Source organism: Macaca mulatta, chromosome 7, assembly GCF_049350105.2.
Source record: "Macaca mulatta isolate MMU2019108-1 chromosome 7, T2T-MMU8v2.0, whole genome shotgun sequence".
NCBI classification, from domain to species: domain Eukaryota; kingdom Metazoa; phylum Chordata; class Mammalia; order Primates; family Cercopithecidae; genus Macaca; species Macaca mulatta.
The window spans coordinates 29675089-29698250 of record NC_133412.1 but is presented as its reverse complement, the minus strand read 5'-3'; the positions used below and the strand labels follow the sequence as shown (position 1 = coordinate 29698250).

The following is a 23162-nucleotide window of genomic DNA, read 5'->3' as shown; positions in this document are numbered from 1 at the left end:
CACTCACACCACACACACTCACCACAAAACAAAGAACAGGTAAAGAGGGCACACACACACGCTTTTATTGTTTATACTAAACCAAAATCAGAACACCACAAAATTCAAAATCTGAGTACCAAGAAATTTAATCCAAGTCAAAACCAAAACCAAAGTATCCAGCAATTCAAGTCAAGTCAAAACCAGAACAAAAGTGCCGATACAGGTACACTGTGGGTGATCAGGCCACGCTTCCACTCAAATGGAGTGGGGCAAGTTCCAAAGACTAGTCTTACCAAGTTTCAGATGACCGGACTCCAAGTGCCAGTTCCTTCCCGGTGTTCAGCCACTGTGTTAATCCTCTGTGGGGGCCTGCTACGCGCTGCTCTGATGAGGTGTTCCACCGGGACAATTGCCTACTCAGGAGCGGTCTTTGGATTGCGTCACTCAGGCTGGCCAGAGTCCCCCGCAGGGATGCTCCACAGGGCAGGCCTAAGCCGTCTAAGAGGCTGCCTCGGCTGTCCGTCAGTTACCTCGCTTCCCGGTCAGGGAACCAAGAAATGTAGCAGGACAAGCCGCAGACAAAACCTCTCAGACACTGAGTTGTAGAAGGAAGGGCTTTATTCAGCTGGGAGCATCAGCAAGCTACTGCCTTAAAATCCGAGCTCCCCGAGTGCACAATTTCTGTCCCTTTTAAGGGCTCACAACACTAAAGATTTCACGTGAAAAGGTCATGATTGATTTGAGCAAGCAGGGGATACGTGACAGGGGCTGCATGTACCGGTGGTCAGAGTGAAACAGAACAGGGCAGGGAGTTTCACAATGTTCTATACAATGTCAGGAACATCGGTTTCTAAGTCATGAGTTGATTTGTAACTACTGGGTTTAGGCCAGGCAGGCCCAGGCCTGGTTCTGGGCCTGGCGCCGGGCTGCCTGTCTTTGGTTTTACTTCCTTGTTTTTTTCTTAAAACAGGTACTGAGTATAAAACAATATGAGAGGGTCTCTCTCTTTCCTCATTATTAGCATGACATAAATATTCTTATGGATGACTGTTTTTTGTTAAAGCTTATAATAGCTCGTTAGACTGTAAACACTGCAAATGAGGCCAGGCGTGGTGGCTCATGCCTGTAATCCCAACACTTTGGGAGGCAGAGGCGGGCGGATCACGAGGTCAGGATATTGAGACCATCCTGGCTAACACGGTGAAACCCCGTCTCTACTAAAAATACAAAAATTTATACAGGCGTGATGGCACGCGCCTGTGGTCTCAGCTACTCGGGAGGCTGAGACAGGAGGATCGCTTGAACCCGGGAGGTAAAAGTTGCAGTGAGCCGAGATTGTGCCACTGTACTCCAGCCTTGGTGACAGAGCAAGACTCTGTCTCAAAAAAAAAAAAAAAAGTGCAAATGAGCCAAGAGTAGCATTACAATAAGTACAGAATAAAGTGGGAAAGTTCCAGACACATGAGGAGAGTATTCATTGGAGATCTTGTGGCATGTAAGTTTCACAGGGTGTGGGGTCCTAGAAAATATGGGTTGTTTCGTCGTCATCACAAAAGTCTTTTCTTCCCACAAAAATAGCAAGATTTGTGAAAGAACCAAAGGAGACCAAAGAGATAAGTAAAGGAAGGCAGAAACTCCCTAAGAATGAGTAGCAGTCATTAGCATCTGTAGAGACTAGAAGTGGTGGTGTCAGCTGCATTGGCTGGGCAGTGGCTGGGCAGCAGCCTGAGACAGGAGCTGTGGCAGTGGTTGGATTGCCCTTCCCACCCAGCCTAGCTTCGCTCCTATTCATCTTTAGAGACTAGATCACACAGCCCTCCTCAGGGAAGCCTGCCCTGACCAGCCTGTGTCCAAACTAGATGAGGACTCTTACTCTTATAGCTCATATTATTTTCCTTTGTAATATTACTATAGCTTGTGATTATATTCCTTATGGTTATTTGGTTTCTGTCTGCTTCTCCCACTTATCTCCAAGCTCCATGAGGGCAGCATCCACGTCTGTGTTGTTAACCATGTGCAGTGACTGGCACATAGTAGACAGTTAATACATATTTTTGTGTGAATGGAGATGAGAAGCAATGGTGAGGACAGTGGCTGAAGCCAGAAAAGTGAGTCATAGACTCCATGACTATCAAAGATAATCAGGGCAGTCACGAGAAAGGCCAATTATTAACTAATTCTGAGCCACGTGAACTTCAGCACCACAGTCCCTTAGGAGAAGTACTTTGTTATGCTGAAAGCATTGCCCAGCGTGGTTCAGTAGCCTGGAGGGCATCAACATAGTTGTTAAATGCCAGCCAAGGCATTCCTGTGTCCCATGTTGTTAGCAGCATGGTACGATAACTGAAGAAGCCAAAAATACATAGTGTGGCTTTGAAAATATACGTAATCAAAAGATCACAAAGATTGCTACATTGATCAGCTATTTAAAATACCTAGATTTACTTGTTCACCAAGAATCCTACGTAGCTGAGGTTTTCCTGTTGTTTTATTTGCTTTCTCTGTGTGTAAATCATGCTTCTCCCATGAGGTTGTTGTTGTTGAAAGCCATAGATTATCTCAAATTATGTTGGTGTCATCTTAGTGTTTTATATAAACATTGTTTCTTGACTACATTCTTTGTTACAATGATCCAGTAATGACTGCTTTTTTTTCTTTTTCATTTCAGCATGTCTTCAAATTGGAGCAAGAAGAATATATGAAGGAACAAATTCCATGGACACTCATAGATTTTTATGATAATCAGCCTTGTATTAATCTTATAGAATCAAAACTAGGCATTCTAGATTTACTGGATGAGGAATGCAAGGTATGTATGATTTCCTGGGGTACTTGGTTTATCAAAATAGATGTATCAAGGTCAGAAGGTAAGGGGTTCAAGGAGAGATTCATTAGTATATCATGGAATGCCATTGTGGTGACAAGTAGGGAAAATGCTTTCATTCCGAAGGGACACTAGACCCCAAGAGTTCTAATTACAGGTGAAAATAGGAGAATTTCCCTCCTCTTTTCAGCCGATTCTAAATTGCATGAAAAATTGACACTAGATACTACCAATTTTAGCCACTTTTGTTATTAATTTGTTTATGTTTAGTACTTTTTGTTCGGCGATAGAATTTATTTAAAGAAATGCAAGAAACTGTGCAGAAGATATTTTGAATAATAGTTCTAAATAGTTATAATTGTAAAACTAACTAGTTGTTCCATATTACTGACATATTTGAAAGGGATGGAGTTGTATCTTTAATATTTAAAGGTGCAGCATGTTGGAAAAAAGTATTAGATCCCCAGCTTTACCACTGAGTGATCTTAGGCAAACCTATTCTTTCTCTTTATTTCTCTTTAGTTTATATGCAGTAAGTTACAGTTTAGCATAGGTGTACCCTCCTAAGCACCCAGACTTCCTACAACATTAAGGATGCATGTAACGAAAAGGTTCTCAGCCTCACTTGAGATTTAAAAAAATGCAAACCAAAGCAAAAATGGTACACCACTCTTTACCCATCCAGTAGGCAAATTTAGACTTGATAACTTTCATTTGATAATACTAAATGAATATTGCATATATACTCATGATGAAAAGCACGAATTCATTCAACATACTTTATAGGACATTTGACAACATTTATCATAATTTTAACTACATACCCTTGACCCAGGAATGGAACTGCTGGGAATTCCACCTTTGATTACACTTTCAAAAGTATCCAAGGTATATACATGTAAGAAGAAAACTGTGGCAGTTGTCATAATAATAACAAAAAAATCAGTAACAACCTAGTAACCATAAATAATGCAGAGAATGCTATTGTTGCAAAGCTGAAAACAATGCAAGGAGTGTGTAAAATTACCCTATTCACATACATGCCTTCAAGGAGACTTAAGAAGGCCAGGCATGGTGGGCTCACATCTGTAATCCCAGCACTTTCAGAGGCTGAGTGGGTAGATATTTGAGTTCAGGAGTTTGAGACCAGCCTGGGCAATATGGTGAAACCCCGTCTACAAAATAATACAAAAAATTAGCTGGGCATGGTGGTGTGCACCTGTAGTCCCAGCTACTTGGGAGGCTGAGGCAGGATAATCACTTGAGCCTGGGAGGCAGAGGTTGCAGTAAGCCGAGATTGTGCCGTTGCACTCCAGTCTGGGTGACAAGAGTGAAACCGTCTCAAAAAAAAAAAAAAAAAAAAAAAAAAGAGAGAGGGGAAGAAATAATTAAGTTGGAGGAAATGGCAAGAGGAGACTACTCTCCGTTTTATATCTTTCTGAATTATAGAAATGTTTCACTATGTACAAATGTTACCTTTATTTGGCAGAATTTTTTTAAATTTTTAATTTTGTGGGTACCTAGTTGGTGTATACGTTTATGGAGGTACATAAAATATTTTGGTATAGGCATGCAATGTATAATAATCACATCATGGAAAATTGGGCATCCATCCCCTCAAGCATTCATCTTTTGTGTTATAAACAATCCAATTATATTCTTATTCTTAAATGTATAATTAAATTATCAAATACTAGGACTTACTCATTCCAATTTTTTTTGTATCTATTAGCCATCCCCCATCTTCCTGCTACCCTTCCCAGCCTCTGGTAACCATCTTTCTATTCTTTACAGTCATGGGTTCAATTGCTTTAATTTTTAGATCCCACAAATAGATGAGAACATGTAATGTTTGTCTTTCTGTTTAAAAGAATTTTGAAAACATATATAATAGCCCTGATATTTCATGGGAAGCTTTTTTTTTTTTGAGACGGAATTTCACTTTTGTTGCCCAGGCTGGAGTGCAATGGTGTGATCTCTGCTCACTGCAACATCCTCCTCCCAGGTTCAAGGAATTATCCTGCCTCAGTCTTCTGAGTAGCTGGGATTACAGGTGCCCGCCACCACGCCTGGCTAAGTTTTTGTATTTTTAGTAGAGATGGGGGTTTCACCATTCTGGTCAGGCTGGTCTCAAACTCCAGACCTCAGGTGATCCACCCACCTTGCTGAGATTACAGGCTTGAGCCACCACGCCCGGCCAGCTTTTGTTGTTTAAAAAACAACAACAACAAATTTGTTTCATGATTTTTCTTATAGGCAGATTGAACTGCCCCAAGATTGGGCTGGGTTGCCCATGAGAAGGTCTGAGTCATGGTATTCATTAGTAATTGGTTGTTGGCCTCTAACAGTGAAATGTGGAAGGAATGAACTCCTAAACTGAATTGTAAAAGTTCTTAGGTAAAGCCAAAAAAAAGATCTTTTGACAGCTGATGCATTAGAAGAATCACAGTATTTACCTTGTTTTCTTTCTTCCTTTTTCCCATGAATATAGATGCCTAAAGGCACAGATGACACCTGGGCCCAAAAATTGTACAACACACATTTGAACAAATGTACACTCTTTGAAAAGCCTCGTCTGTCAAACAAAGCTTTCATCATCCAACATTTTGCTGACAAAGTAAGGAAGCTTTATATCATTTTTTCTTTTTGAATTCTTAAATGTGGAAAAAAGTCCAATAGTCAGGAGTATCTTTTTTTTTCCTTTTGCTGATGTTTGCATTTCAGGGCTCAAGGGACAGCAATCTTTAGTGTTGACATGTTGGTTTTCTCTTCCTTTAACCTACATTGAGTTATTTGTGAAATAAGTATGGGTCTATAATTCTGAAATCGAGGAAACTCTGTAAACTAAGTTGTTTTTTTTTTTTATAACTCATTTAGCTAAACCTGATCTCTGATCTGAATTAACATGAGATTATTTATAGTCTGTCTTTATCACAGTTAGGCTGGATATTTACATATTTCACAGTAGAAATATGAATATGTTTTGTTACAGATCATTGCCTTCCATTTTGCTGGAAATATGAAAAAATGGTGCATGTACATACTACATCTTAAATGCCTGAAAAATTCCAAGTCCTAAAGCATAGCTTTATCTCAAGGGTTTCAGAATAGCAATTGTGGACCTTTGTCACCCTCTGCAATTGATTCACTGGGTCCCTTCTAATAAGGCATACTGTCTTACTGCTTCACAAGTTCTATAGTGTACTTAGCAAATCACAAGCAATGAGAGTAATTTATATTTCAAGGAGATTGTGGTGTAGGCCTTGGGGTAAGTTTCACAGGGTCTCCTTTAGGCATTGAGGACTTTCTAAGTCTGCCCTAATTCCATCTAGAAGCCTTGAGATGACCCTAGGGCCACCTAAAGGTTTTATCTTGCAAGCTTTGACCCTCTTGAGTGGCAGACAACTGAAGTTGCTGGATTTTTGGAAAAGAAATAGTCCCTTCTCAAGTCGTCCCATTTTACCAAATCATACAATATTTCCCCAGCCTTCACCTTCATCCATCAGCAGCTTTTCACCTCTGTCCCCATCAGACCCTCATTTGTTCCTTCTGATTCTCTCTCCTGTTGTAATCTCTTCTAAGAGGAAACACCCCTGCTTGATGGTGACCTAGGTTGGAAGGAGATACAAGGAGTCAGCCTTGGAAGAGCTCTCTGGCCAGCATGGGAGAAGAGGATCTGCTTATGAATCTGCTCACCCACTAACTGAGAGGATCTTTTAGATCACAGTTACTCAGCAGTACCACTGTTTCCTAGAAAAAACAATATTTGAGGAGTTTTATTCTAGAGTTAACATGCTTCTTACCAGGAATGGCCCTGGTTTCTTAGAAAAGACTGATAATACCGATTTGCTGAGAGCTGATCGTATAGCCTGAGACTAATAAATATTCTTGTTATTGATGATTATAATATCTATTCAAAAGTTTTATCAGTTAAGGAGATTTTTCCATGTGTTTTCAGGTGGAATACCAGTGTGAAGGATTTCTCGAAAAGAATAAAGACACCGTTTTTGAAGAACAAATTAAAGTTCTTAAATCAAGCAAGGTAACTATAGATAGGCTTACTCTAATCCAGGAGGTATTCAAAGCATTAGATTTTTAACAATAAAAATTATTTTTTAACAAAAATCAGTTTCACTTTTTAATTTACCAAATATATAAGACTTAGTATGTTAGTCAAAGTTATTTTAGCTGCATGTCAGGTCCTGTTCTAAATGTATTAAAAATGCTAACTCATCTAATGACTCTCATTTTATGGATGAGGCACCTGAGACACAGAGACTTCATGGCTAGTGAGTTTTCAAGCCAAATTAAAATCCAGGCTGTCTTGCTGAGTCTGTGCTTTTAACTCCTGTGCAATGTTTCTTTCAGTTTTGTGTGAAATTATTGCCTCCACAGTGGTTCTAGACTCTGTTGTGCCTTGGTGAGAGGCCATGAGAGAAAACAGTCTTTCTGCCCTGTCAGTTTGAAGGGAGGTGCTAGAAACATGGCCTGACACACTCCATCAAGATGGAGACTGATCTCTGGATCATCACTGAGTGCAGTTCCAGGTGTGGCCCAAAGCACTTTGAAGTTATTTTTCTTAGGCATAGGTACTAGAGACACTGCTTTCTAGAGGGAAAAGAATGTTCTAGATGGTAAGAGCTATGATGGCTACATTGTATTGATGATTAGGTTGATCCCCTCCTCCATCCCTTGACCTTCCATCTGGAAAGAATGGGGAGGGGAGCATGGCTCATGTTCATCCCACAGAGAGCAGAGCAGGAAGCCAGTTACTTAGATCAGCAAAATGAATATTCAGGTATTCAGCTAAAAATAAAAAATTTTCATGTGAATTCTTCTAGATTACTGACTGGCAGTCTTTGTTTTTCTATTTTATTCTAAGAGAATCCTTTTAACTTCAGTGGAATAGTATATGAATATTTTGACTTGTTTTTAGAATAAAAACCTTTACTATCTATTATTTTGATAATATAAAGATTACATAAAGACCAAATCCCAGTTTTAACCTTCAGAAAATAATAAGGTGAGACCAGGTGTGGTAGCTCATGCCTGTACTCCCAGCACTTTGGGAGGCTGAGGCAGGCAGGCTGCTTGAGCCCAGGAGTTTAAGATCAGCCTGAGCAACATGGCAAAACCCCATCTCTACAAAAAAATACAAAAATTAACTGGGCATGGTGGTGCATGGCTGTAGTTTCAGCTACTTGGGAAGCTGAGTGGGAGAATCACTTGAGCCTGGGAGGTTGAGACTGCAGTGAGCCGTAATTGTGCCACTGTACTCCAGCCTGGGAGACAGCGAGACTCTGTCTCCAAAAAAAAAAAGGTTAAAGTGTCTAACAGTCACTGGGCATTAATTGTTTATAGTTTTATAGGATTGATATGTAAGAGAAAATTCCCACAATGCCAGTCTCTAAGTATTATTCAGTTAAAGATCTTTATTGATTTGATTTATAAATAATGATAAAATTCTAGTTTTATTACTTTGTCAAAGTAGTTTAGCTGAAACAGAACATTCACAGGTTTTCATCTGATTGTTGTTGTTGTTGTTGTTTTGAGACAGTGTCTCACTGTCACCCAGGCTGGAGGGCAGTGATGTGATGATCACAGGACTCACTGCAGCCTCGACCTCCCCGGCTCAGGTGATCCTTCCACATCAGCCTCCCAAGTAGCTGGGACTACAGGTGCATGCCACCATGCCTGGCTAAGTTTTTGTCGAGACGGGGTTTCACCATGTTGTCCAGGCTGGTCTTGAACTCCTGGTCTTAAGGGAACTACCCACCTCGGCCTCCCAAAGTGCCGGGATTACAGGCATGAGCCACCGCACCTGGCCAGGTTCTCATTCTTGAGGCATCCTTGATCAGTTGTCTTTATTCTGATTTAGTTTTCTAATTGGCTTTTGAGTCCTTAGTCGTCATAAAGTGGGTATGCATTCTGACAAATCATTTGCAATGACCACCAGTCTGTGTAACATTGTTGCCATTGAAGTGGGGACAGTGTGTGACTTACCTAACATAGCTTGGAGGCTTCCTCTGCTCCTGGTCTTTGCTGAAACCCAATCTAGGGGTATAAACTTCATAATTTCACTGCACCTGATAGAAGCCAGTATCACATAGTGTAAATGTGTTCTCTTGAAAGTACTAATTTTAGAAGATTAATATCTGTGTTATGTGTTTTGAGTAGAATTATTTTTGTGGTAATACAATGTAGAGTATGTTTGTGTATTTATGTGTTTTGTCTTTTTTTTCCTGCAGCCTCTAGCTTACAACTTGAAAAGGAATTTAAAATATATATATATATATATATGAAATTATAAACTTATCAGAAGGTGCCTTATTTGATATTTTTCTACCATAAAGAAATCTTCCATTGCCACATCTAATATCAGGAAGCATATAAATAAATTGCAACTTGACTAAATACCACTAAATTTCAGTTCTACCAAGTACCATTAAAATGAGTTTTAACCCTCTACTTTTTGTATAGCTGATTAATAAGGGGAAGCACAGTTCATCTACTGAGTTTATGCCTCAGATCTCTCATCTATAAAATAGAATCATGATAGCATCTAATTTATGGAATTGTTATGAAGATTAAATGGGTTGTATTAAGGTTAATAGATAAATAATTGTAGTTGCAAATATAGCTTGACTAATTAGAAGAACTGGTTTTATTTATATGGGATGTGGCACTGTTGTAAAGGTATGTACATATATCAAGATGTTCCTTTGGATTCGTTTGAAGTCTCTTTTTTTCCATAAAATTTCTCCCAACCGTATTGACTAGTATCATCTACCTACTTATTGAGTACCAGATCTTATAATAGTCTTTCATGTTGCTAACCTGATAGAACACAAAATTGATTACAGGAATTATTTGTTGAAGTTATAAATCCCTCGAAAACAAATATCAAATGTATAGGATATGGGTAGGGTTTTAAACTTTTTTTTCTGTAACCCAAATTATCTTCCAAAAATTATTCATAACTTTTAAAACCTTCTAATATTGTAGAATTTGTTTATGACCCTTTCCTGCTGAGATTTTCGGTGATGTTTTTGAGTTAGTGCTCAGCACTTAAGTTAGTAGGCAGGCAAATAAAGCAGGTGAGTAAACACTTGATAAATAACATGCAAACTTGGACTAGTGTTTTTCTCCACCTGATGCTAAAACAGTTTGTGGAAATGAAGTAATAAGGCTTTCAATTACTATTTTTCCCATAAAATAATTATAATTCAAGCCCATTAATATGTTTAAATTTGTCATTTTCTGTGGATTAGGTTTTCAAGTCCGGTTGCAGTAGTTCTGACTTTGCTTTCCCCCAGACACGGTTGTAGAATTATTGCATTTTTCCGTGTTATTTTTTATAGCTTTTACCTCACCTTCCTCTCATATTCTTGGCTCTTACCATAGATAGTGACTCTTTCTGTATTGTGACTCTGACAGTGATTACTTAAGGAAAGGAATCTCTGTAATATTTATTTTGTGAAGGTTTATGTTCAAGTTTGGTTTAGAATGTAATTTCGTTATACTGTTTCTGACTTAGTTTAAGATGCTACCAGAACTATTTCAAGATGATGAGAAGGCCATCAGTCCAACCTCAGCCACCTCCTCAGGGCGCACACCCCTTACACGCATTCCTGCAAAGCCCACCAAAGGCAGACCAGGCCAGATGGCCAAAGAGCACAAGAAAACAGTGGGGCATCAGGTGAGTTCAGGGAGCTGCTGCCAGGCTCCTTCCTTTCTGGCTCATCTGAAACCTCAGATCTTCCCTCTTCAGCCTCCCAGGTGGGATCCTCAGTTGAGGAGAGCCTAGAGCTTTCACTGTGATATCACACGACACTGTCCACTAAAAGTCTTCTCCACCCAGTTTTAGACCTGTGACTGCATAAGCCTTTCCCTGAATAATTTTCTCTACAGTTTAATTCTTCTAGTGCATGTCATCTCTCTCAGACCACCCCATCTTTGCTTAGTTTTCTGTTTGTTTTGTCTCTGTATTTGTATGCTGCCTCAGTCAGCTCCTTCAGAACAGGGCCCTCACTTTTCTTTGATGTCTTATGTTCTCTGAGAGTGGGAAATGTTACATACATGCTTAGTGCCTGAATAGGGAGTAGGGCTTTGAATGGAGGCTGAGCGCTTCTCAGCTTGCTGTCCTGTGCATGTGACCCTGTGCCTGGTGTATATAGGAACAGGGCCTGACCCAGGTCCACAGCCTCCAGTCCTGATCCTAGGTCCCTAATTTTAACTCCTCTCTGCCTATCCTTTGTCATTCTCTCACTCATTACCTATACTCTTTTAAGTCATCTGCTACGTTTTCCAGTATCTTCCATCAAAATTCCCACTTTATGTGATTAAATGGCCTTAAAGCAAGGTTATATTGTTAGTTACATATGACAGCTCATAACAGATTTCTGTAGCTTCCTGTGGGGAAAAGGAGTGGGAGTATAGGAATCTATATTTAGTAGAGGAAGCATGAAAATGGTAGAATTTAGGCAAATTTTAACCAAAAGCCCTAGCATTCTTGTTTTGTGGCAGCTCCTCTTCTGAAGGGTCAAGTTTATAAGTGGCAGAGTTATCTCCATTAGTGTCATAGGAAGAGAATTTCCCATGGTTTTACCTCATCTTTGACTTTGGACAAATCTTTGATACCCGCTTCTGCCCTTTTTCATGCAGTTCAGAAACTCCCTGCACCTGCTTATGGAGACACTCAATGCCACTACCCCTCACTATGTGCGCTGTATCAAGCCTAATGACTTCAAGTTCCCATTCACGTAAGTATTTCTGAACTACCCAATGAAAAAGTACATATCTTGTAAGAAGTGCCAAACCAACCAAGCAAACCAATATTTTCCTTACATTTTTATAAGGAAAAAAATACTTGGGTAAGTCTTCATGTCTTGTAGAGGGAAACCATTAGTCAGTAGATTATTTTTTCAGTTTTTTCCCTTTTGAGAATGTGAGAATAAATTATCAGCCCTCTGAAGATTTGAAAAGTTGAGGTCAACCAAGCATTCTGGTTCTGTTTTCTGTTTTGAATTTTCTTCAATTGATCTCTCTGGGATTTTTGTTGATTTGGGCATTAGGTGGAACCACCACTGGCTAGGACAAGGCTGTTTGGCAAATGCTTACCTGCTGCTTCTCCACTGTTGAAATCATCAAAGGGTGTCTGTTTTTACCAGCACCTCCTCCTGCTTCAGATACCATGCATGAAGGGAGAATCAATCTTTCTGGAGATTTGTTTTTACAAAACAGAAATATTTTTCTAATTTTATGTATTTATTTATTTATTTTGAGATAGAGTTTCGCTCTTCTTGCCCTGGCTGGAGTACAATAGTGTGATCTCGGCTTACCATAACCTCTGCCTCCCAGGTTCAAGCAAGTCTCCTGCCTCAGCCTCCCGAGTAGCTGAGATTACAGGCATGCACCACCACGCCCAGCTAATTTTGTATTTTTAATGGAGATGGAGTTTTATCATCTTGGCCAGGCTGGTCTTGAACTCCTGACTTCATGATCTGCCCCCTCGGCCTCCCAAAGTGCTGGGATTACAGGCGTGAGCCACCATGCCCAGCCTATTTTTCTAATTTTAAAAGTAATACATGTACATTGTAAAGACAGTTTTCAGGAAATACAGAATAGTATAAAAATAAATGAAAAAGCATCCATCAACTGGGTGCAGTGGCTCACACTTGTAATCCCAGCACTTGGGGAGGCCAAGGTAGGTGGATCACTTGAGGTCAGGAGTTCAAAACCAGCCTGGCCAACATGGTGAAATCCTGTCTCTACTAAAAGTACAAAAATTAGCTGGGCGTGATGGCAGGCGCCTCTAATCCCAGCTACTTGGGAGGCTGAGGTAGGAGAATCGCTTGAACCCAGGAGGCAGAGGTTGCAGTGAGCCAAGATTGCACCACTGCACTCTATCTAGCCTGGGGGAAAAGAGCGAGACTTCATCTCAAAAAAAAAAAAAGAGAAAAAGAAAAAGCATCCATCATACCCAGGGAGATAACTGGTATTAACTGTCATACATTGTTCTTGATTAACCACCTTCCCTTCCCTCCATGCTCTGTGTGTGTGTGTGTGTGTCTGTGTGTGTGTGTGAGAGAGAGACACACACACACACACAAAAGGAGGGGCCTTGTGCTATGATTGCTGTTTAGTCTTTATTTTTAATAGATTGTGAACACTTTCCCTTTTGGTAAATAAAAATCACATAATCATAATGACTACAGAGTATCCTATTGTATAGACATAGTATCATTTATTTAAATTAGTTCCTACTGATGGCCATTTAAGTTGTTCCAACAATGCTATAATAAACATCCTGTGCCAAACATTTTTGTGTATTTGTCTGATTATCTCATTGGAATAATGTGATTCTAGAACTGGAATTTATAGGTCAAAGACCAGGCACACTTAAAAAGGTTGTAATAGCTCCTACCCCCCACCCCCTCCACAGTGTATGAGTGTGCTTTTCCCTACCCCCGTGCCAGTCCTGCTGTCTGGAGATTCTGCCTTAGACTGGAGGGCAGTTCTGAAGGACTGCTGTCTTTCTCTCTGCTTCATCACCAAGAAGTCCTTCATGGAAGAAGTGGGAAGCAGGAAGAAGCTGCTATACTTGGGCCTCTGTCCTGGACAGCCCTCAGGACCATGACCTTTTATCAACCAACCTCATCTTCCACCACCAACAGAACACCTGAGAAGATAGCACAGGGGAGGCCTAGATGGATCACTCAGAGCTTAACTATGGAAGTCACAGGAGCAATCATTTGGCCAAAGGGAAACCTTAATACTTCCTCTTCAGTGCCAGTTTAGCTTGAGGATGCCATTTGCCTAGAGTGAAATAAATACAAAATGTAATACAAAATAAAAATCTTGTTCATTGATGTGGACACGAGGTTTAGAACAGTAGTAATTTTTAAAAAAATATAACTGAATGAGGCATATCTAATTTGTGCTTCCTGTTAGAGAAATCTCCAGGGTTGACCAGTCTTTATTCCAGGGGAGCTCTGTATACTGATCTAATGACTTCTGAGAGCTTCTTGTCAGGCCATGCCATGAAATGAGTATGGGCAAAGTACAAAGGAGCGTTGTGTTGTTGTTGCTGCTGCTGTTGTTTTTTAGACGGAGTCTCCCTGTGTCGCCCAGGCTGGAATGCAATGGCGCGGCCTCGGCTCACTGCAACCTCCGCCTCCCAGGTTCAAGTGATTCTCCTGCCTCAGCCTCTGGAGTAGCTGGGATTACAGGCGCCCGCCACCATGCCTGGCTAATTTTTGTATTTTTCGTAGAGACAGGGTTTCACCATGTTGGCTAGGCTGGTCTCAAACTGTTGACCTCATGATCCGCCCACCTCAGCCTCCTAAAGTGCTGGGATTACAGGCGTGAACCACTGCACCTGGCCATGTTGTGTTGTTTTAAATGTGCTCAGTGGACTTTCTTGTTGTTGTTGTTGTTGTTGTTGTTGTTGAGACAAAGTCTCACTCTATCGCCCAGACTGGAGTGCAGTGGCGCGATCTTGGCTCACTGCAACCTCCACCTCCCGAGTTCAAGTGATTCTCCAGCCTCAGCCTCCTGAGTAGCTGGGATTACAGGTGTGTGCCACCATGCTCGACTAATATTTCTGTTTTTAGTAGAGACGGGGTTTCTCCATGTTGGCCAGGCTGTTCTCAAACTCCTGACCTCAGGTAATCTACCCTCCTGGGTCTCCCAAAATTCTGGGATTACAGATGTGAGCCACCACACCCAGCAAACTCTTATAAGAGTTTGTGTTATGAGTTGCAGGTAATGGTTACAGTTATTTTTACTGCTTATTGTCTCCTCCCCATTCTCTCATAGTTTTCCATTTTGATCACTGCTCCGACTTCTGAATGCTTTCTTTTCTGATTTATCCATTTTGCTCTTACAAAAGAATTTACACCCTGACTGAGGAGAGTAATTTGTGGCCACCAGCCAGGTTCTTTGTGGATTAATGGCTTTAATTTTTATGTATAGGTTTGATGAGAAGAGGGCAGTGCAGCAACTAAGAGCTTGCGGTGTCCTGGAAACCATCCGAATCAGTGCGGCTGGTTTCCCCTCACGGTGAGCCTGGCATTTTTCAGATGTAAGGGGTCCTAATGGGAGAAGATCCTAGTTCTTTAAGTAAACTCAGATGGTTTTCTTTTAATAGGTGGACTTACCAAGAATTTTTCAGCCGCTACCGTGTCCTAATGAAGCAGAAAGATGTGCTGAGTGACAGAAAGCAAACATGCAAGAATGTGTTAGAGAAACTGATACTGGTAAGAAAGATTTCACTTACGGTCATCTGAGCAGAAGGCCTTGTGGTTCTGACCTTGGAGAGCCCCAGGAACTTTTGTATAAAATGTTCCTAGTCCAGATCATTTCAGGGTGGGATCCGAGAGGGGCACGCTACTGTGTTTAGGATGCTGAAACTAGTGAGGATGATGGTCCACTGTCAGGAGGCAGAGCTGTGAGGCCTGGACCCACACTTGAGACACATTCTTCTTAGACAGTTTGATTATTATTAATAAAAATGTACCTAGTACTTACTTCTAGAAGACACCAGGCCAAATGCTGTGTGATTAAGAAAAAATAAGTCTTGTTCTCAGGTAATATAGTCTTACTTGGAAAGTAATACTTTTTGAAGACAAGTATAATATTTAACCATAGTGTCTATATCAAATGCTGAATGAGTGGAACAAGAAATCGGGATGACAAAGCGACATCTAGCTATGGGAAGGAGAGATTTCATGAAAGAGGTGTGTTTTAAGTCAGACCCTGAGAATGGGTAAGGTTATGCAAAAAAGGAAGGAGAATATTATAAGAGGGAGTAAAAAGCAAGGTAAGCATAGGGTTTGCTGAGAAAACAGTTTTTTGCAGTGTGAGATTTGTGTATGGGACAGTAGAGAAATGGTTAGGAAATGTAGGTTGGTGTTACAGAGAGTCTTGCAGGCCAGGCTAAAGAGTTCTGCAACTTTATTGTGACCTGGAATGCTTGTTAAAATACAGATTTCTGGGCCCTGCCATCAAAATTTCTGATTCGGTAGGTCTGAGGTGGGCGCAAGAATTTGCATTTCCCGGGTGATACTGATGCTGTCTGAGGACTACATTTTGAGAACTACTGATCTTGGTCTTAGAGAATTAAAGATTCATGAAAAGTTTTTAAAAAAAATATTTTCACTTGGTTAACACTAGCCTAGATGGAGTACCTCACTTTGAGCTAATTGATCATAATTACTAGCTGTGAACTAAATGTAATGCCCCTTTGTTGTTAATAATATTTTTTCCTTGAAAGAGCTAAGTTCACTTCCTCAATAATGCTTTTTCTTTTTAAACTGGGGCTTTTTGAGTTTGCACCAATTCCCTTTTTTTTTTTTTGAAACAGAGTCTTGCTCTTTCACCCAGGGTGGAGTACAGTGGCATGATCTCGGCTCACTGCAATCTCCACCTCCTGGATTCAAGCCATTCTCCTGCCTCAGCCTCCCCAGTAGCTGGGATTATAGGTGTGCACTACCACACCCAGCTAATTTTTATATTTTTAGTAGAAACAGGATTTTACCATGTTGGCCAGGCTGGTCTCAAACTCCTGACCTCGTGATCTGCCTGCCTCAGTCTCCCAAAGTGCTGAGATTACAGGTGTGAGCCACTGTGCACAGCCTGCCCAATCCCCTTCTAACCTGTGTTCAGGTGGGAATGTAGAGCAGAAAGTAGGAACAGGCCTATGCCTGGTCCCCTCACCCAGGCCACTTCAGGCCTGATCAGGGCTTTGCGGGAATTTAGGCAGAGGAGGCTGAAAGATGGAGGCAGGATTGGTGTGAGGTGTGAAGCAGGTCGGCGGTAAGGACCGCTTTTCTAGCTAGGGTTCCTATGTAAACTTTATTGATTTAAATTGAAATAATTTTAGATTTTTTAGGTATATGTGGATGTTTCTGATTTTTTGGTTTCATGTATAAGACATGACAAGATATCTACTTATAGGGAAAAATGGTTTTCTCTGTTTTCCCTTAGAATTTCAGATCACATGGCCGAGCATGGTGGCTCATGCCCTTAATCCCAGCACTTTGGGAGGCCGAGGCGGGTGGACTGCTTGAGGCCCAGAGTTCATGGCCACCCTGGCCAACATGGTGAAACCCTGTCTCCACTAAAAATATAAGAATTAGCTGGATGTGGTGGTGCTCACCTGTAATCCCAGCTACTCAGGAGGGTGAGGCAGGAGTATTGCTTGAACCCAGAAGGCGGAGGCTGCAGTGAGCCGAGATCACAGCACTGTAGTCCAGCTTGGGAGACAGAGTGAGACTCGTCTCAAAAAAAAAAAAAAAAGAAAGAAAGAATTTCAGATCACAGTGATGATTCTTATACATAAATTCCATTCTTTAATGCAAGAATGGTTAATGATTTGTATACTTCTAGATAAGGTGAATCACAATGTAATATAAATGGTTATATTTTTGTAAAAGGAGTTTAAAAGGATTTTTTTTTCTTTTTGAGACGGATTCTTGCTTTGTTGCCAGGCTGGAGTGTAGTGGTGCGATCTTGGCTCACTGCAACCTCCACCTCCTGGGTTCAAGCGATTCCCCTGCCTCAGCCTCCCAAGTAGCTGGGAATACAGGTGCCCGCCAGCATGCCCAGCTAATTTTTTGTATTTTAGTAGACAGGGTTTCACTATGTTGGCCAGGATGTTCTCGATCTCCTGACCTCGTGATCCACCCGCCTTGACCTCCCAAAGTGCTAGGATTACACACGTGAGCCACTACGCCTGGCCAATTTGTAGGATTTTAAACATATTAATGGGGTTTTATTAGTTTGTTTTCAGATATTATTGATAAAGCCAAGAGATAACTGTTTAGAAATGTAACTCAATATGAATACCCAAGAATTTTGGTTTTTGGTTTTTGAATTTTATTTCATATGCATTTCTTCCTGCCTTATTCTTCACACTGGTGTTTTTGTCCCTTCAGCTTCTCATGGAATATACAGCCCGATGTAATCCTTACAACCTGGGTCAGTCAGAGAGAGTCAACATCTCCATTTCCTTGAGATGTTTAAAACACAAACAAGCAAATAATAACTGCCTATAACCCACAACCAAGTTTTGGGCCTCAGATAATAATTCCAGGTAGAATAATTCTGGAAAATAACTCTTAAACTGCAGTTTTTCTTAAAATCCCTTCTATTTGCTCAACTTGCATAGGATTAAAAATCTGGCTCCATTAGTTAATTGTGATGTAGCCCAAGTTTTAGCTAATAGATTCATTCCTTTACTGATTCTGCTTTTAGACATTTTTTCTTTTAAATTTCATTTACATGATTATTATTTCTGAATATACAATTTATTCCAAAAATAGGACAAGGACAAATACCAGTTTGGTAAGACAAAGATCTTTTTCCGTGCCGGTCAAGTGGCCTATCTAGAAAAATTGAGAGCGGACAAACTGAGGGCTGCCTGCATCCGGATCCAGAAGACCATCCGAGGGTGGCTGCTGAGGAAGAAGTACCTACGCATGCGGAAGGCGGCCATCACCGTGCAGAGATACGTGCGGGGCTACCAGGCCCGATGGTAGGCCTCCTGGGGACAGATTAGAGTGCACATCTAATTCACTGTCCGAGGACAGTTTTGAGTGGTCACCATACCTGAAAAGATAACACCTCACCTTTTCTTAGTTCCAAGGGACAACAAATTAACTCATAGGACAGCTAAATAGAATAAAATTTCACTCAGCCATATGAATGATTCAGATTTATCTTCAAAACATTTACAAACTGCTGCTTACTTATGTCCTCAAAATTTTTATTTTTGATACTTTTATATTGGGCTTGAGGAAATCGTGTATAAATTAAAACAGTCATGAATATGAGCTAGTTAACAATGACTTCATGGAATAATTTTCAGGAGCAGTTAACTGAGAGGGTCTGGAAGAGAATTACACTTTAGTGTGATTACATATTAGGTTAATTTTAATTGAGAAGTATAAGTAGAAATGAATTAATCATGAACTTATACCCTCACAAATTCAGGAAAAATATGGTAGATTAATAATGGCTAGATCCAAGAAAGATGGTGATAACTAAGTATGAGATTACTGTGTATGTCTGTCTGCTCTATAAAGAGGGCATGGCCCAGGGTAAATGGATCCTGTTGTAGAAAGAATGAACTTTTATGAATTTTGCTTTCTTGTAAAATCTGGCAATGTGGGCCATCCTACTTTTCAGAGTTAGGGAGGGCTCAGATGAGATAATAAATGCAGAAATACTTTGGGAAACGTATTTGGGAAACTGCTATACAAATGTAAGTAAATATAAATGTTGACTTAGCATGCACATTATTAGAATAATACAATGGAGGTACTACTCTTTATGCCTAAAACAGTGACACTCTTTACGTTTCTCTAGCATGTATTCCTGCATTTTTTTCTGATTACTGACAACATAATATTATTTTCTTTGGCCAGCTATGCTAAGTTTCTGCGCAGAACCAAGGCAGCAACCATCATTCAAAAGTACTGGCGCATGTTTGTGGTCTGCAGGAGGTACAAGATTAGACGAGCTGCCACTATCGTTCTTCAGTCTTACTTGCGAGGCTTCCTGGCCAGAAATAGGTATCGCAAGGTGAGGCATTATTTTCAACTTTGTTTATTCATTCTATTAGCATTACAGGGGCTACGATGAATGTAGGAACTGTATGGGGACAACCAGCTATTAAAATGCTGTTTGTTTATTTTAAAAAATTCTGTTTTAGAAATAGGATCTCGCTCTGTCACCCTGGCTGGGGTGCAGCGGTGCAGTCATAGTACACTGCAGCCTCAGACTCCTGGCCTCAAGCAGTCCTCCCACTATGGCCTTCCAAAGTGCTGAGATTACAAGTGTGAGCCACTGTGCGCATGCCCAGCCTGAAATGCATTTTAAAATACTAAATAATCACATATAGTTATTAAAAAAGAAATGAGAAAAAATCTTTTACCTCCTTTTTTCTCTTTGTTTATATAATTTGAAAAAAAAAGTATGTTAGTTTACTGTGGTTGCTATAATAAATTATCACAAACTTGTTACCTTAAAACAACCGAAATGAATTCTCTCAGAGTTCTGGAGACCAGAAGTCCAAAATCATTATCACTGGGACAAAATCAAGTTGTCAGCAGGCTGCTCTCCCTCTAGAAGCTCCAGGGGAGAATCCTGGCCTCTTGCAGCCTCTGGTGGCTGCCAGCATTCCTGTGCTTGTAGCCGCATCAGTCCAGTCTCAGCCTCTGTTTTCACAGCATTTTCTCCTCTGTGTATCTGATTCTTCTATCTGCCTCTTATAAGAGTAATTATGATAGCATTTAGGTTCTACCCATGTGATCCAGGATAATCCTCCCATCTGAAGACCCTTAACCTAATCACATCTGCAAAGGCCCTTTTTCTGAATAAGTTAACATTTGCAGGTTCCAGGGATTAGCACCTAATTTCTTTGGGGCCCACTACTCAGATGACTACAGAGAACTTTGAATAGATAGAATATATGACAAACAGGTTGAAGGTTATTCCAAGAATGAGACAACCTTGGAAGAATTTACCATGGTGAAGAGGAGGCAAATTACAACATTAATGTGGTTAAAATTGTATTGACAGGTATGATGCTCCAAAAGTGTTTGACGAATAATCTTATATCTAGCGATAATTAACGGGGTCACCAGAGTAGTCTTAATTATCACCTGTGACCATTGATGAACGATTTTTTATCTCTTTCATTTTGGCAAGGTTTGGGAATCTATCCTATAGAATATATTTCAAATAAGCAAGAAATATAAGCCTGGATGTTAGAACTCTATGGACATTACCATTAGAAGGATCATTAATAGGGTGATTTGGGTCTCTAAGCACAGGCAGTATATGGGTGTGACCTAGGCCCTATTTATATATTTATTTATTTATTTTACTTTTTTATTTGAAGTGATTTTAGACAACAAAAAAATTCGAAACTGATGAGGCTTGAATGAGTGTATTTAATAGCTGTGTTTTGAAGATAGCTACTCCAGATCTTTCTGCTCACCCCTCTTTTATGTAGTCTCATGCTCTTTCTATATAGGTGTGAGATTTTAGGGAGGGAAGAGGTTTGAAGTTGGCTTTTCAGATATACCAAACTAGTTACCTTCCTGTGTTCCTCACTACTCTCCTTAGGAACATCTGAGCTGAGTTTTGAGGCCACTGGTTTAGCAGTAGCAGCCTCTGGCCAGCTCAGGCTCCCACTGTGACTGGACAGGGTGGAAGGTAGCAGCGTAGAGGCTTGCTCACATGTAAGCCAACAGCCATCACATTAGTACTCCTTCTAGCTGTATTTCAGGTCCAAGGTTCCCCTTCATGAGATTTGGGGGGGGTCTTAAAGAGAGTACAGGTGTTGATTAATTTCTCTCACTCATGATGAAAGTGAGATTGAAAATGGAAGCTCTGATTAGATAATGTTTCCATTTGACTAAAATTACAAAAATGGACCAGTGTCCAAAGTTGCATGGGAGAAGCAAATGGAACAGGAAACTTGGCATTAATAGCTTTGCTGCTGTGTGTTGCTTGAGTTTAAAAGTCTTTAATTTGCCATCACTGAGACTCATCCAGTTGCTCCTTACTCATCCGGATAAGACAGAGGCCTCCCTCCAGACTGTGATGTTCAGTGAACGTTCAGAACTCCCAACCTCAGTGCAGCGCGATGCAGTGGCTACACTGAAGGAAAACTGAAGGCTACCTTCGCATTAGGTTAAAACAACCACAGAAGGCAGGCTTGAGGGGGCTGAAGACACTACTCAGATCTCCTGAACAACTGTGTTCACTTTGTATTTGATGGTTTAAAAGTTAACCACTTATTTATTAAATGTATCTTCTAGGATGACACATTTTAGTCATTATTTTTATCAAGTGCAATAACCTAAAAATAGAAAGTATTCTGTTAATGATCTTATTAAACTGCTATATATATGAATCGATGCTTTCAGAGATTTTACATTTTAAGAGTTTGATAAGGCTGGGCACGGTGGCTCATGCCAATAATCCCAGCACTTTGGGAGGCCGAGGCAGGCGGATCATCTGAGGTCAGGAGTTTGAGACCAGCCTGACCAACATGATGAAACCTTGTCTCTACCAAAAATACAAAATTAGCAGGTCGTGGTGGCACACGCCTATAATCCCAGTTACTCGGGAGGCTGAGGCAGGAGAATCGCTTGAACCTGGGAGGTGGAGGTTGCAGTGAGCCGAGATTGCGCCATTGCATTCCAGTCTGGGCAACAAGAATGAGACTTAGTCTCAAAAAAGCAAAAAAAAAGAGTTTGATAGGAGGTGTATTGTGTCCATTTGTAATAATCACCAACAAGTATTTTAAGTATATAATATTTAAGTATCATTTATATCATGGAAGAGTTACTTCATAAAATTATAAACATAAAAATCTACAGGTGCCAGATTTTTCTAGTTTACTTTTTCTTTTATTTTCTCTCTTGTTTTTTTTTTTTTTTTGAAATGGAGCTTTTCACTCTTGTTGCCTAAGCTGGAGTGCAATGGCACGATCTCGGCTCACTGCAATCTCTCCCTCCTGGGTTCAAGCTATTCTCCTGCCTCAGCCTCCTGAGTAGCTGGGATTACAGGTGCCCGCCACTACGCCCAGCTAATTTTTGTATTTTATTAGAGATGGGGTTTCACCATGTTGGCCAGGCTGGTCTCAAACTCCTGACCCATGTGAACCACCCACCTTGGCCTCCCAAAGTGCTGGGATTACAGGTGTGAGTCACTGTGCCTGGCTACCTCTTCTTAAATTCAAGAATTTCTTCTCCATCTTTCCTATAAAATGTTTACACGGTCTCTGTTTGGTGTTCTTTAGTGACAACAAATTCATCTCATAAGGCAAACTTTTGTTGTAAGTTGTTTGTAAGTTTAGGGAAATATCATGATTGTTTTTAGGAAATGTAACATGAAATCAAAAGTAAGATTAGTTTGTTTCACATCTTGTTACTTTTACCTTTCATTTTAAAGCCCCATCCCTCCTGCCTTTGAATCCCAAAAGTGAATCCTTACTACATTTGAAATAGCAGTGGAAAATCCTCACTAGAATGGTATTCCTCAAATGTGGTAAACAACAGTGTCATCTTTTAGTTTCTAAAAAAAAAAAAAAATCAATAAATCACTACAAACTTTTTAGCACCTCAAGTGTTGGCCTCTACAGACAGTTTGCTGCCCATACCCCATGTCCTCATGCACGGGCTTAATAATGCGTAGTGAGGTGGTATCAGCAGTCAGGGTGGTGGGGATATCTCTTATTTTAGTAGCACATAGTTTACAGGATGCCTGATTCTGTCAATTTTATAGAGGATCATCTGTTGCCAACAGAAGTCATATACTAATAAGAAACCTAATATAT

The 23162-nt window shown here is 40.4% G+C and overlaps 1 protein-coding gene across 4 annotated transcripts in view; it reads left to right on the top strand.

Moving 5' to 3' along the window:
* The window catches only part of MYO5A (myosin VA), a 220963-nt gene that overhangs the window by 129800 nt on the left and 68001 nt on the right, over positions 1 to 23162 (top strand). For all 4 annotated transcript variants that reach the window (XM_015142269.3, XM_015142271.3, XM_028850935.2 and 1 more), the window contains exons 12-20: positions 2651 to 2791; positions 5298 to 5423; positions 6765 to 6848; positions 10344 to 10505; positions 11471 to 11568; positions 14783 to 14869; positions 14958 to 15066; positions 18133 to 18344; positions 19237 to 19393. In XM_015142269.3, the coding sequence (XP_014997755.2) occupies positions 2651 to 2791; positions 5298 to 5423; positions 6765 to 6848; positions 10344 to 10505; positions 11471 to 11568; positions 14783 to 14869; positions 14958 to 15066; positions 18133 to 18344; positions 19237 to 19393 (1176 nt within the window). The remainder of the gene's footprint in view (positions 1 to 2650; positions 2792 to 5297; positions 5424 to 6764; positions 6849 to 10343; positions 10506 to 11470; positions 11569 to 14782; positions 14870 to 14957; positions 15067 to 18132; positions 18345 to 19236; positions 19394 to 23162) is intronic.